Source organism: Diachasmimorpha longicaudata, chromosome 7 (genome assembly GCF_034640455.1).
Source record: "Diachasmimorpha longicaudata isolate KC_UGA_2023 chromosome 7, iyDiaLong2, whole genome shotgun sequence".
Classification (NCBI taxonomy): domain Eukaryota; kingdom Metazoa; phylum Arthropoda; class Insecta; order Hymenoptera; family Braconidae; genus Diachasmimorpha; species Diachasmimorpha longicaudata.
This window is the reverse complement of record NC_087231.1, coordinates 3,837,078-3,850,446: the sequence shown is the minus strand read 5'-3', so window position 1 is coordinate 3,850,446 and position 13,369 is coordinate 3,837,078. Positions and strand designations below refer to the sequence as shown.

The 13,369-nt window shown below is 40.8% G+C and overlaps 2 protein-coding genes and 1 long non-coding RNA gene across 4 annotated transcripts in view; 2 read left to right on the top strand and 1 right to left on the bottom strand.

The window, feature by feature from the left end:
- Nucleotides 1-13,369, top strand: part of LOC135164895 (uncharacterized) — a 65,575-nt gene that overhangs the window by 17,199 nt on the left and 35,007 nt on the right. The gene's annotated exons all lie outside the window — the stretch shown is intronic.
- LOC135164838 (contactin) lies at nucleotides 847-6,865 on the top strand. Its single transcript, XM_064125543.1, has 4 exons — nucleotides 847-999; nucleotides 1,244-3,188; nucleotides 3,277-3,555; nucleotides 4,067-6,865. The coding sequence occupies exons 2-4, from the start codon at nucleotides 1,259-1,261 to the stop codon at nucleotides 5,698-5,700; spliced, it is 3,843 nt and encodes a 1,280-aa protein (XP_063981613.1). The 5' UTR covers nucleotides 847-999; nucleotides 1,244-1,258; the 3' UTR covers nucleotides 5,701-6,865.
- On the bottom strand, nucleotides 6,912-12,557 carry LOC135164839 (sodium- and chloride-dependent GABA transporter 1-like). Of its 2 annotated transcripts, none has more exons than XM_064125545.1 (9): nucleotides 12,400-12,557; nucleotides 10,480-10,773; nucleotides 9,940-10,240; nucleotides 9,672-9,855; nucleotides 9,333-9,600; nucleotides 8,624-8,998; nucleotides 8,251-8,553; nucleotides 8,003-8,170; nucleotides 6,912-7,736 (listed from the first exon to the last, which is right to left on the bottom strand). In XM_064125545.1, exons 2-9 carry the CDS (start codon nucleotides 10,648-10,650, stop codon nucleotides 7,647-7,649), a joined length of 1,860 nt encoding a protein of 619 aa, XP_063981615.1. In that variant the 5' UTR covers nucleotides 10,651-10,773; nucleotides 12,400-12,557; the 3' UTR covers nucleotides 6,912-7,646. The 2 variants fall into 2 exon arrangements, with proteins under 2 accessions (XP_063981615.1, XP_063981614.1); XM_064125544.1 differs by lacking the exon at nucleotides 12,400-12,557 and adding an exon at nucleotides 12,150-12,375.

Below are 13,369 nucleotides of genomic sequence, written 5' to 3'. Positions count from 1 at the left end.
GCACTCGGGAATGGCTCTTCAAAGTCAAAGCAAATAACATTAAAATTAGCTCCAGAAAGATTACGATACGTATGTGAAATTTTTTCTCCATATTATTGAATTCTTCCCTAGACTTATCATATTTTTCACTAAAATTACGATTGTCTGGATGAGCTTCTGAATTGAATCCCAACCACTGAATTAAATCAGAAACAGAACAACTTACTCGACAATTTTCATGTGCAACCGAGTGTCGAGAGTAAATGAAAGTTTCTTCTTTATTGTAATAAATTTCCCTCTTTATTCACTCTTACTCTCTTCATAATACGCCGAGTGATTCCCCCCAATTTATCACGAGAGTAAACATAATTTGACGGAGAAGCCATACAGATAGGATTACTGACCTAATTTATGCCGCTGAGCAGATATGGTAATGGCAAAATGAGTAAATCTGTTTTGACGGAGAATAATAACGTACATTCATCGTTATTATCTGACTCATTATGACTCATCATCGTAAATGTCCGATACTGTGAAAGGCAGAGTTCAATGTATGTTACATTTTCACCTCATATTGACGACTGTTTAATTGCTACGCTAATTAAGGTCCTACTTTACCGGATGCCGATGGCCATCCAAATGCATCGGTACTATTCCATTAAAGCGACAGCGTAATACTTCCACGGTTACATGGTAGAGGGCATAAGTTGTACGAAAAAAAATGAAAATATTGATCTTGACGTTTTGAGGACTAGAAATGAATATGTCAAGTGACAAATCAGCTCATAAAATCGTTAAAAAATGGCAGAGGTCCTAGTGGACGGCGAGTCCTTTTAAACATGATCAGTGCCACCACAAAAACAAACCTAGAAATAGTGCTGCACCTGTTTTACTGGTGGTGCCACCTACGATAACAATTCCAATCCAAAAGAGTTGTGGGGGGATAACCGCGTAATGAGTGTTGTTTATTCTCATGATTTTCACGGAAAATAACGCCGTTTGAGTGATAAAAAAATTCAGGTAAGTGTGATCAAGGACTCTGTACTCTTCTTTGACAGGAAAATTAGTTCATCCCTCTCAGAAACTCGAGATATACCACATACACAACGATTATAATAGTGCACTGACCACTCCCTATCTCCTCCCTACTTCGACCAACACAATTATACCATGAGTCAATGAGTAATTCTCAAAACATTTCATTCATCATCATGCCTGTTCACACCCAACAGTTTTGAACATCCAGTGATTTTTTAATTCAAAGATCAAAGTAAGCACGATGAATCGTGCCTACCTGTTGACCGTACTCTTCGTCGTGAAGACCCTCCCAATAATCGGACAAGATGTCAATCAGCAGCCGGATTGGAGTAACCAGCCATCGGACACCTGGAGCAATTCCCAGCAAAATCCCCAGCCAAATCAACTACCGAACACCTTCAACGATCAGACCCAAAATGCCTGGAGCAATCCCCAGTCGAGCTGGGGCACAAATCCACGGAGTGGAGGACAAACGTACTACTATGGTGAAGTTGAACGCAAGTGTCCAAAGCACTGGATAAGATTCCAAGAATCGTGCTACCGTTTCATAAAGAGTCCTTATCGAAATCGTGATGATGCGAGGCGTAATTGTCAGGCATATCAAAGTGACTTGGTTTCCATAAACTCAGTCGAGGAGCATGGGTTCCTTCTGCATCAACTTCAGTGGCAGGATCCCCAGCACAGACCCTGGTACACTGGAGCTAGACAAGTGGGGGGTTATTGGTCGAACGAGGGCGATGGATCCCAACTCGTTAATATGGAAAATGCTTTCCTACCCGAGCCCAATGATGGATTCAATGTAAACCGCGATGCATTGGCCTATAATTACAGTGACAGTTTGAAACGTTGGGGGCTGGAGAAGGTGGCGTCTTATGAGCCTCTTCTGTACATCTGCGAAGCGCAGTTATCACTGATGTATAATCTAGTTGAAGACGATCGTGACTATACATATGGAATTGAGATTGACAACCCCAGGGAAATTCCACGAGGTCCTTATTTCATCAAACAACCTGTGAACAAAGTCTTTGATGTCTCTAAAAGAAAATTAACCAATGAAATAACTTTGAGCTGTCTCGCAGGGGGATATCCTACCCCGACATACGAATGGTTCAAAGAGGATTATGATAATGCACGGCTATATGCTACACCTATTGATCCACTGCAGAAGCACAGGTACACCCTCAGTGGGGGCAATTTGATCATCTACAATCCTGATTCGACGGAGGACAGAGGTACTTACCACTGCAAAGCTAGTAATAAATATGGTGTGATAATTTCGGAGACAGTTGTGCTATCATTCGGATACATCTTGGAGTTCAATCTGAAGAGATCAGACGAGCGTGGGGACCAGAATTGGGGAAAAGCTGTTTATTGTGATCCCCCACAGCACTATCCAGGGGTGAAGTACTATTGGGCGCGCGATTACTTTCCAAATTTTGTGGAGGAGGATAAGAGAGTCTTCGTGTCGAATGATGGAGCTCTTTATTTTTCTGCCTTGGAGCCCATTGACAGGGGTAATTACTCCTGCAATGTTCAGAGCGTAGCGTCGGATACAGGAAGAAATGGGCCGTTCTTCCCGCTCCACGTTAATTCTCATCCAACGTATCAACAGCTCAAATTTCCGAATAACTTCCCGAAGGTTTTCCCTGAGGCACCGATCGCAGGAGAGGAAGTCAGGATGGAATGTATAGCCTTTGGGTATCCAGTGCCATCGTACAATTGGACAAGGAGGGGTGCTCCATTACCAAGGGGTGTCATCTTTCAGAGTTACAATCGTGTACTTGTGATTCCTCGGGTGAGGGTTGAGGATCAGGGCGAATATGTCTGTAGACCCTTCAACGACAGGGCTTCCATTGAGAATTCTGTCTTGCTGACTGTTCAGGCTGCACCGAATTTCACAATTCCTCTAGAGGATAAGCACGTAGATCTCAGGTCTGATCTCACTTGGACTTGCGAAGCATTTGGAAATCCAGATGTCACCTACCATTGGTTCAGGAATGGACAGTTGTTGGATAATACGACGCTGAGGGGGGACGAGAGGGACAGGTTTTTCATACAGGATAATGTCCTGAAGATTCAGAGAGTGGAGGAGGAAGATGCTGGAATGTATCAATGTCGGGCGACCAATCAACTGAAGACAACGTACTCCTCTGGGCAATTGAGAGTTTTATGTAAGAATTAGAGATCTGGTTTGAATTCATTTTTTTTCGCTACAGTTGTAATTGTTGTTTTTATGATTTTATTACGGATTTTTTTTAGCAATGAAACCCTCATTCAAAAAACATCCGATGGAATCGGAGACGTACGCAGCGGACCGGGGCAATGTCACGATTGTTTGTAATCCCGAGGCTGCACCGAGACCCAAGTTTATTTGGAAGCAAGATGGAAATATCATTGGTAGTGGTGGTCGCAGGACAATACTTGCTAATGGTAATTTGATCATCAGTCCGGTATCTCGTGCGGACGAGGGGACATATGTATGCAGTGCTTCGAATCAGTATGGCAATGATGAGACACGCGGACGACTCATTGTATTACGTAAGTGAACAGTTTAATGGGGTAATTCTTTCTATTGAAATTGAAATACTAGAAGAATACTTTGAAACTTTCTATACGGATTGAATATAGAATTTTTATAAGCTTTCTGTTATAATATTTGGATACGGATCTTTCTATGCGGATATTTTTTATTCAAATTATTCCTATCGATTTGAGCTTATACGACCCACTGTCACATTTATGGGAACATTAGGGGGTTTCATTTCTTTATGCTTTCCGCCGTAGCGTTGAGACATGTTTTGAATAGAAACGAAAAAAATTGTAGGGAAGAAATCCATATAGAAAATATTTGAATAAAAATATTGGAGTATCATAAGAAAACATCAGTAAAAAATCTATACGCGATTCATTCGAGAATTTTCGTCCGATTATTTGTAGGAATTATTTATAGGAATGTGTCATCGCCGAATAAATCTAACAGACTTTTTTGGAGAGCATGTTATCTTTTTAAATGCACAATAGAATCCAAAATGAGTTTCGTCTTTTTCAGGTGGTCCGGATTTCGTTGAGACTCTTCCTCCCAGACTGACAACTGCAGTGATGTACAACCAAACCTTCCGCTGTCAAGCAGACACCGATGAAGTATTGGATGTCGCTTATATCTGGAAGCACAATGGCATAGTGATACGAGATAAGGATTTGATGGACAACCCTCGTCTACGAATCGACGGAGGAATCTTCACAATAATCAACATCACCCTCGCCGATGCTGGTGATTATGAGTGTATGATAAAGAGTGCTGTGGGGGACGTGTCGAGTCACACAACCCTGACGGTTGAAGGTCCCCCAGGGCCTCCGGGTGGTATATCAGTAGTGGACGTTGGAAAAGTCTCAGCGACTTTAGAATGGACAGATGGCGCGTTCAATGGTCGTCCAATTTACATGTACACTGTAGCTGCTAGAACTAGATTTACAAATCAATGGTTCAACATATCTGAGAACATAACAGCCGAGGATATTGACAGATATACAGGTCGAAAACGTGCTCATCTGGAGAACGTTTTGAAGCCTTATACAACGTATGAGTTTGCTGTTTCTGCAGCTAACGAATATGGTCATGGTCCCCTCTCTCTACCCTCTCCCCAGTTCACTACTCCTCCAGACAAACCAACGAGAGCACCGGCTAAGGTCGGTGGTGGTGGTGGGAAACTTGGAGATTTGACAATCACTTGGGAGAAGTTGCCTCCAGCCGATCAACATGGACGTGGCATTTACTACAAGATATACTGGCGTCGCAAGGGAGATATGGAATTCCAGACTCTCTCGCTGAAGGAATCCGGGGACATAGGTATGGCTGTAGTGCAGACCGATAAGAAATACTACTACACTGAGTACGAAGTCAAAGTACAAGCCATCAACGAAGCTGGTGCTGGACCCATTTCTGAGATAGCGACAATTTACAGCGCTGAAGACATGCCACAAGTCCAGCCACAAGGGGTTTCAGCACTGGGATACAATAGCACAAGTTTGAATGTCTCCTGGACACCAATGGAAGAGACCAGGGAGATGGTGAGAGGTAAATTGACAGGGTATAGGCTCAAGTACTGGCCGGTGAATAAGCCAGAGGAACAGGGAGTTTACTATCTCTCTCGTACAACGAGACCCTGGGCCCTTATCGTTGGTTTACAACCCAACACACTCTACCACGTCAAAGTTATGGCTTACAATTCAGCTGGGGCTGGACCCGAAAGTGAGAGATTCCAGGAAAGGACCTTCAGAAAACCACCACAAAATCCACCGAGTTCGGTATTTGTTTATGATATCAATCCATCAACTGTTAGGGTTTCTTGGAGATATGTACAACCGAGTCTCGATGAGGAACCACTTGATGGATATAAAATGCGAATTTGGGAAATTGATCAAGATATGAGTACAGCTAATGACTCTATTGTTCCTGCTGATGGGAAACTCGAGGGATATATTTTTAATTTGAGTCCAGGGAAGACATACAATCTTAGGGTTCTTGGGTTCAGCAAAGGTGGCGATGGCAGAATGTCGAGTCCACCTAATACATTCCAAATGGGGAATCCAGCGATATTTAGGAACGCTGCGAGCAATAAAATTTTGGATTCAGCTTTGGGAATTTGTGTAATTATTCTTCTGTGGAGATTAGGCTTCGTTTAATTGAGGGCCTAGGTTTTTCAGGTAGGGGTGTTCAATATTACATTGATATGTGGAAATAACGACATTTCGTCCTCTGATAATGGGTTTTTATCAATATTTTTTAGACCGATGTATTGAACGCATCGATATTTGACTCTCCATACCGATATCAACTATTTTTTATAATGAATGAAGTCTCGGAAGAACTCATGGACTTAGAGTTCAAGAATTTTCCAACACTGCCTAATTCATTTTTGGAAAAATTTATAACCCAACCAGAACCAATGTCTCGGTAGATGAAAAAAAAATATCGATACTTTTTCAACATTGAACATTCCTACCTTCAGGCTGCAGAAGCCTGTAATTAATTTGAGAATTTTCGAGGACGTATTTTTTATATGAATAATGAATGCTTGATATTTTACATTGAGAAAATGATAATCGAAGTGGTCTTACGATTTTTCTTTAGGGGACAGCTGAAGTAGTTTGATATTGTTGGAGGTATTAAATCTCAGGGTAGGTGCATCATTTTAATAGACAATTGGTTCTCGATTAATGAGAATTGTTTCAGCCACTCGAATGAAAGATCTGAAAAAGTTTTCGTTTTAATTGCATTCAACTAACTCCAATTTATTTTACGTAGAGCTGATCGGTGTTCAAAACAGTGATGACTTTTTTATCGCCTGAGAATTACAATGTAATTATAGTGCTGTTTTTTTTTTACTTTTGTTGTCCTCAAGCGCAACTAATTTTTCCGTCCATATGTGCCGAGGTAAACTATATATATATTGATCACGGGTTTTATACTTGGTACTGTAGAGATTAAATGAAGGAGATTCCGTCAATAGATGCATCACATGCAGCAAAGAATAATGGTATAAATATTGAATACTCTTTTTTGAATGAAAAATGCACAATGTTGTTGAAATAACTCTATAACTCAAAGGGTTGAAGCACTGATACAGATGACTAACGTAAAAATTTGTGTAGCATCTGTAAGTTGTGAAATTTTATTAATATAAAGAGGATAATTTGTGCAAATTTATGACGACGATACTATTCTCTTTGTACTTGCATTTGTTCATCCTCCTAGCAGAGAAACAAATTATTATGGATTTTTTACTATTGTAACACGACAAAATGAAAATTATACGATGAGAAAATAAAGATAATTTTTTTTACAAGACATTCTCTTGCTTGTATTGTTTCTCTTACCAAAAACAATTCTAAAATTTTCCATTAAACTGTATTTATTTAATTTTTTGGTACACAATGATGATGCGTATTGACTCATTAACTAAAATTCCAATACATTCAGATTACACAAAAAAAAACATTTGTTATTGCGATTTAAAAAAATCAAGACATGTACGAAATGATAAAAATACAAATAATCGAAGATATTCGGAGAAAAAAAATTAATAGTTGTGACTAAGGTATCTAGTTACATCGCGATTAATTTAACATATACACAATTATTTATAAATAACAGAGGGCAATGATCGACAATAATTTATATATGGCATTAATATGATATTTTTAACTTCTGTCGTTCTATTTGTACGTCATTACCACTTGAAACTAATTTCTCGGGGCATTATTTCATACCACTACCACTTAACGCGAACCACGGAATGCTCTAGACTCAGGCAACGACTAAGATTCAATTTTTTTCAATCATTATTTCCACCGCCTCTAATCGAAATGCGATCGCGCTCAATCATTCATTGAACACCTTCGAACCTACAGTTATTTATACTAGTCATCTAAGGCCAGTAAGTAATCGCGTTTGTGATCCTTTCAATATTATTTCTCATTGAATTCATCAATGGCAACTTGAGCTCATTGATGGCGATCTGCGAGTGGAAAGGATCAATGGGTGAGCAATCACGGAGAATAATTAACGCGCATTTGTTTGTTTATGAAACAATGATTAGGTAAATTTGAAAACAAAAATTTTTATGGGTCTATAGGGGCGCTAGTTCTACAGCTGGCAGGCCCATTTTCACTCGCAAACTTGGCACATCGTCTTCTATTCTAATGAGCAACTTGAATTTCTGAAAACAGAAAAAATTATCGTGAATAGAAAAATTGATAGCGAATGATAGAACCATAAAATCATAGTGCAAAATATTTATTAAGACCTGGAGAAAATTGCGATCAAAATTTTATTCAAAATCGGAAAGTGCTCTCTGTTAAGTGTTTTGAACTAAATTCTGCATTTGGCGAATTTTATTACTGATTTTAAAAATCACCAGTGCAGTGTGATTAGAGTTGGAATCAATATTCAGTGAAGTAAATGACGATTTAATGAGAATCTCACCTGAGCTGTGGTTCCGGGCGTCGTCTGCCATTTATAAATCATGTAACCAGGTATGCAGAGCATGGAAGATAATGCCGTGAACCATCCGAGAACATGAGACCACCAGGGATACTCGTAATCCAGGTACTTGATCGGCGTCCATTGCACGAGATTGAAGAAAAAGACTCCCTGAAACCGATGGATGATGAAGAGCAAACGAGACAGTTGAAATTTACTTTTTTCTCAATTATAACTTAAAAAATACGTACGATACAGATCATTGGTGTTGTGAATGTCCAACAGAACTTCCACCAAGCGAGTGGATAGTATCCTATCATATCCCGTAGAGCATCATAAAATCGATTAACGCCAAATGCCCAGCTGATGGCAATGCACTCGAAAAATATGAGAAATAGAAGACAGAAGCCAGATACAGCGTAGGAATCGAGGATTTGGAAGACGTACATTCCACCTTCCGATATGCAGGATAGACCGACCAGATACGAGATCACGCAAACGATTGCTATGAACAGTTCTTTTCTCCTGCGGAGGAGCTGAGGCCACTCGTCCACCTGAAAATCAGGATTGATTCCAATTAAATACTATTCAGTGATGAGCGATGAGACAAAAGGTTCCAGTTACCATGGCAGTGATGAATCCCTCCATAGTGCAGAACTGCGAGTCCAATCCAATGAGCAGCAGCATGAAGAAGAACAGACAAGACCACAGTGGCGCACCAGGTAGCTGAAGTACAGCGGATGGATAAGCCAAGAATGCTAGGCCAGGACCCGATGCTGCCACCTCAGCCACCGGTTTCTGCTGCTCATGAGCCATGAAACCGACAACCGAGAATATGACAAAACCAGCGAACATACTGGTGGAAGAATTCACTGAGCAAACGATTAAGGCGTCTTTATAAACATTGTTCGAAAATTTGTTGTAGCTTCCTAGAGCCACCAGGGTTCCCAATCCGAGTCCGTAGGAGAAGAAAATCTGGGTGACTGCGTCGATCCAAACCTGATGGATATTAATATTGAATGAATGAATGAAATTTCATCACGAAATATGGTAGGGAAATGCTTTGGCAGCAGTGGAGCGGTAAAACGAGATGACAGTGAATTTTTCTATCGAGGGGTCGGGCAAATCTCTACACTAATGCCCCTTTCCATATAATGAAAAGAACAATTTTTATTCTTCAAAAAATGTTCCTAATTTCGAGGGCTTTTAGGAGGTGATGGTCCTGCCAGAAATTAGTAATAATGTAATTGAAATTAATTACAATCATAAAATTTCAGTTATGTTTCAGTGTTATGGAAAAATCGTGGTAATCTCAATATGAACCCAAAAATACCTCAGATTCTTTGAGTTTGGAAAGATTAGGGCTAACGTAGAATCGAATTCCCTCCATAGCTCCTGGCAGAGTAATTCCGCGTATCAGGAGAATCGTTAAAAGCACGTAGGGGAACAGGGACGTGAAATAAACGACTTTTCCCGTCCATTTGACACCCTTCCAGATGCAAAAGTAGCACATAATCCATACGAGCAGAAGAGTACCAGCAAGTTCCCATCTTATTGTTCCCACTTGTTCGATTCCCCCACTGATTTGCAGGGCTCGGCGTCTGGAATAGACAGGCGTGAAAATTAATTATCGACTATAGTTGGATATTGATGATTGTGCGGAAATACTGACTCCCAGAATTCTTTAACAGGATCCGTCAATTCTGTTGCAGAAATGTTGAAGTGATTGACTGAGCACATTTTGATTACTGTGCTATTCCTGGTGATGTGGTCCCAACAGGGGAGTCGACTTCTGTCGTACGGATTCACACAGTATTTCGTGTTCCACAGATTATCGCATGATCCCCATGGCAAAGCTAGAACATAATTATTGTATAAAATTACAATTATCACGATGAACATTGGCGATAACGTGGTTTTCGCTCTCATTGAATAATTACTGCGTCGCATTGAGATGAAGAAATAGAAGATGGCCCATGCGAGGATAACGATGTAGTAAACATTCATCCAACATGACATCACTGCAGCAGCATAACCGATTCCCTTGAATAGTGGCGCTATTTTGAAGACACCAAGACCACCGATTGTCAGCATTTGACCCAGTGCAAGCTCCATGAAGAACATGGGAATTCCGGCGAGTATGAGGGCCAAGAAATAGGGGATCAGGAATGCTCCGCCACCGTTTTTGTAGCAGAGGTAGGGAAATCTCCAAACGTTTCCTAAACCGATTGCCAAGCCGACCTGAACCAGAGAAAATAATAATTTAGAAGTTTTTTTTATCGTAACGTAGATATAAGTCATTTTCAGCGACTTATCTCAGGAAACTTTATCGAATTGACTTTACAAGTTTTTATTGAATTGACTTTTCACTGGATCCATGTAATGAATTTTCATATTTTGGGAAACAACGGATTTGTGATTAGATACCAGGCATCTGGTGAAAATGAAAATTTCCCTGTGTCTGTAAAATTTTCACTTACAACACTGAGAATAAAATCTAATTTGGTGCTCCATGTTCCTCTTTCTGGCAGTGCTTTTGTCTTAGGGGTTGTCGATGCGCACATGAGATTGAGCGCCGCCCTGACTTCATCGATGTTCTCAGCCTCAGCGAGCTCAGGATCCCTCGAACTCTCTGGCGTTTCCTTATCCATTCTCCTACCTCTCTTATCAATTACCTCAGATCCCTTGTGTTCACCTTATCCCGGAATTTATTCCCAAATTCCCAGTTCCCTTACAGGTAGACGAGGAAATCTCCTCGAGTCATAACACCGAACCTGCAGATTATATATTTATCCCCATAAATTCCCTCTTCCCGTCAGGGTAAAGAAAGAATGCAATCAATAATATTTCCTCCACCCTCCTTTCTCTGTTATTATGCCAAAACGTTCGCGTTCCATTGTCACCCCGGAAGGCAAAGTTGCGGGAAACGATTAGACACCATTTCTCAGTGATCGCCTTGGAGATGACGGCCGGAAGTGATGGGGAGTGACTGAGCAAAAACCTCACCACAATCTATCATTCTGGGTCGTCTCCTTTGTATCGATATTAAGCATGAATTGAGCCTCGTGGATATTACTCTCCCGATTCTGTCGCTCGTACTTTAATGAAACTTCAATAAAACATCAGAGATATAGTTCAGTAATGAAGTGTCAAAACTTGAAAGTCAACTCAACTCAAGAAGACAAGAGTTTTCCAGCAATGCTTTCGGTTCAGAGAGATTAAATGATCTTCTGCCTCCAAACGGAAATGACTTAGCGTTCCATCACTTCACTACTGCCAACACATCCAGAGGACAAAGTACTTTTGCAAAAAAATGGAAAAATCGCGTTCTACAGGAGAATATTCCAACAGATTTACCTGAGGAAAAATAACTGGACGTCTACCAGGGGAAGATTTGAGATCTGTCATATAAATTTTCTTTGTCGCAACGGATAGATAAACATTCTGAAGATTTTCAATTACACAGGAAATATATAGTAATAGCAATATAATTTTTGCTAAGAAAATTTCATTTTTCAGGAATTACCATTTGTTACATGAAAATTAAAAATCCTTACTAGAAAAATGTATACACTCCTCATAGTTCAGAGCTGCAGAAGCAAAGTAGTTAACAAACAATCAAATAAATGTTTTACGAGATCAATTAGAGAAAATAATTGAAGAGATATCATGACGCGTCGGGGGAAATGTATCTAGATCTGCAACAATATGATACCGCTATCATCATAACAAAATGAATAGTGTAAACATCTCCCCACTGATCTTGAAAACAAAAGCAAACTGATATACTGTATTGAACAAAAATATATCTCAACCAACAATCTTCTCTTTTTTCATAGGATGACCGTTAAATACGCATGTCCGGCAGGGGGGTTCTACGTAATAAATATTACGATAATCGGTCAACCCACCTACAAAACCCCCGTAACCCCTCCCCCCCCCCGTTCCCCACCACAAAGTGTTCACCCATCAGTTCCCTCTTCCTCTTCCACGCTCATAAAAAACAGCTATATTCTAATTAACCGAGGAAGTACCGTCTCTCAAATCCGCCTTCATCCTACGCTCATCAAACCCAACAATACCACCATAATCAATTCTGCAATATCGACAAGTTCAAAGACAAGTGCATAACTTCCTCTTGGATACGAACCCGCGCGACAGGTGAAAATCCTCCTTGAACTTGTGCCGTTGATTTATTTGAAAATTCCTCGTGCACAATCGACAGCCAGTCACCGACTCCCCCAGCACAATTACCCCCAAAAAAAAATCCCAAAATATTAAATTCCGTTTGTTCGCGCACTGGAGCTCTTCAGAATATTCCACATTTATGTTTAAAAATGAATATCAATGAGCACGATAAAATTAAAAATTAAAAACGATAGAAAAAAAACTTCTGTCACCTCTGATAAAGGTAAAAAGGACGCGTGCGAGCGTCGATCCAGCGCGCGAGGAACTGCGATCCGTTGTGGTTTGATACCTATTATCAACGGGCCTGGGTTTGAAAAAAAAAAAAGAGAAATCAAGGAGTGGGGCTTTTTCGTTCTCCCTTTGAAACATCTCCCCCACCTATCACCTACAAACACTGAAGGGGAGGGATGTAGTGATGTTTGATATGTCGCGCCAGCGCGAGCCCTCTGGAAAATCCTGATGCCTCGGAGGCCCCCAAAATAACCCCAAGACCATTGAACGCCCAGAGATATGGGCTCCAATGATTACCATCGTGCTTTGTAAAAAAAAAAAAAATTTGCCTCCGTACGGTGGGAGGGGTAAGCTGTGAGGATCACAACGGTATATCATCATCAAGCGTTGACAACGGACTGCCTATGGGTCTCACCCGGCCCCTTATCCAGCCTATCCTCAATATCACCAAGGGGAGAGGGGGCACAAGTGTGTTCTATTGTAGAATATCCATCCGGCGCCCAACAGTCTGAAAATTCTTTATTACAAACGGAAGAATTTTCACCGTGACGCTGTCACCGTTCGTCACCAACAGCCAATATTGGACGACTCTTCCAATTTCCTTCATTTTTTTTTTTCGCTGGGGAGGGAGTGGGCGGATAGGACAGAGGGGTTGCGAAGGGGTTTGGGGGATCAGAAGGGTTTGGTGCAGAAGGGAGGTTTTTTTTTTCTCTTAATGCCTTTTACGGTTGAACAAAAAATGATGCTGAGATAAAGCGGATCGGTTAGTTTAGAGTAGGTGAGCAAGACTAGGAAGCTGGATATATCCGGAGGGGTTCACGTGACACCGATCTGTCCCCGCATCCGTTCGAGAGTTATTCTGAAAAAAGGGGGGCTGTATCGAGCGTGGTCTACTAACACGATGGTCCAAGTCATGGGCTCTCAAAGACTATTCTTTAATTCGGGGTTAAT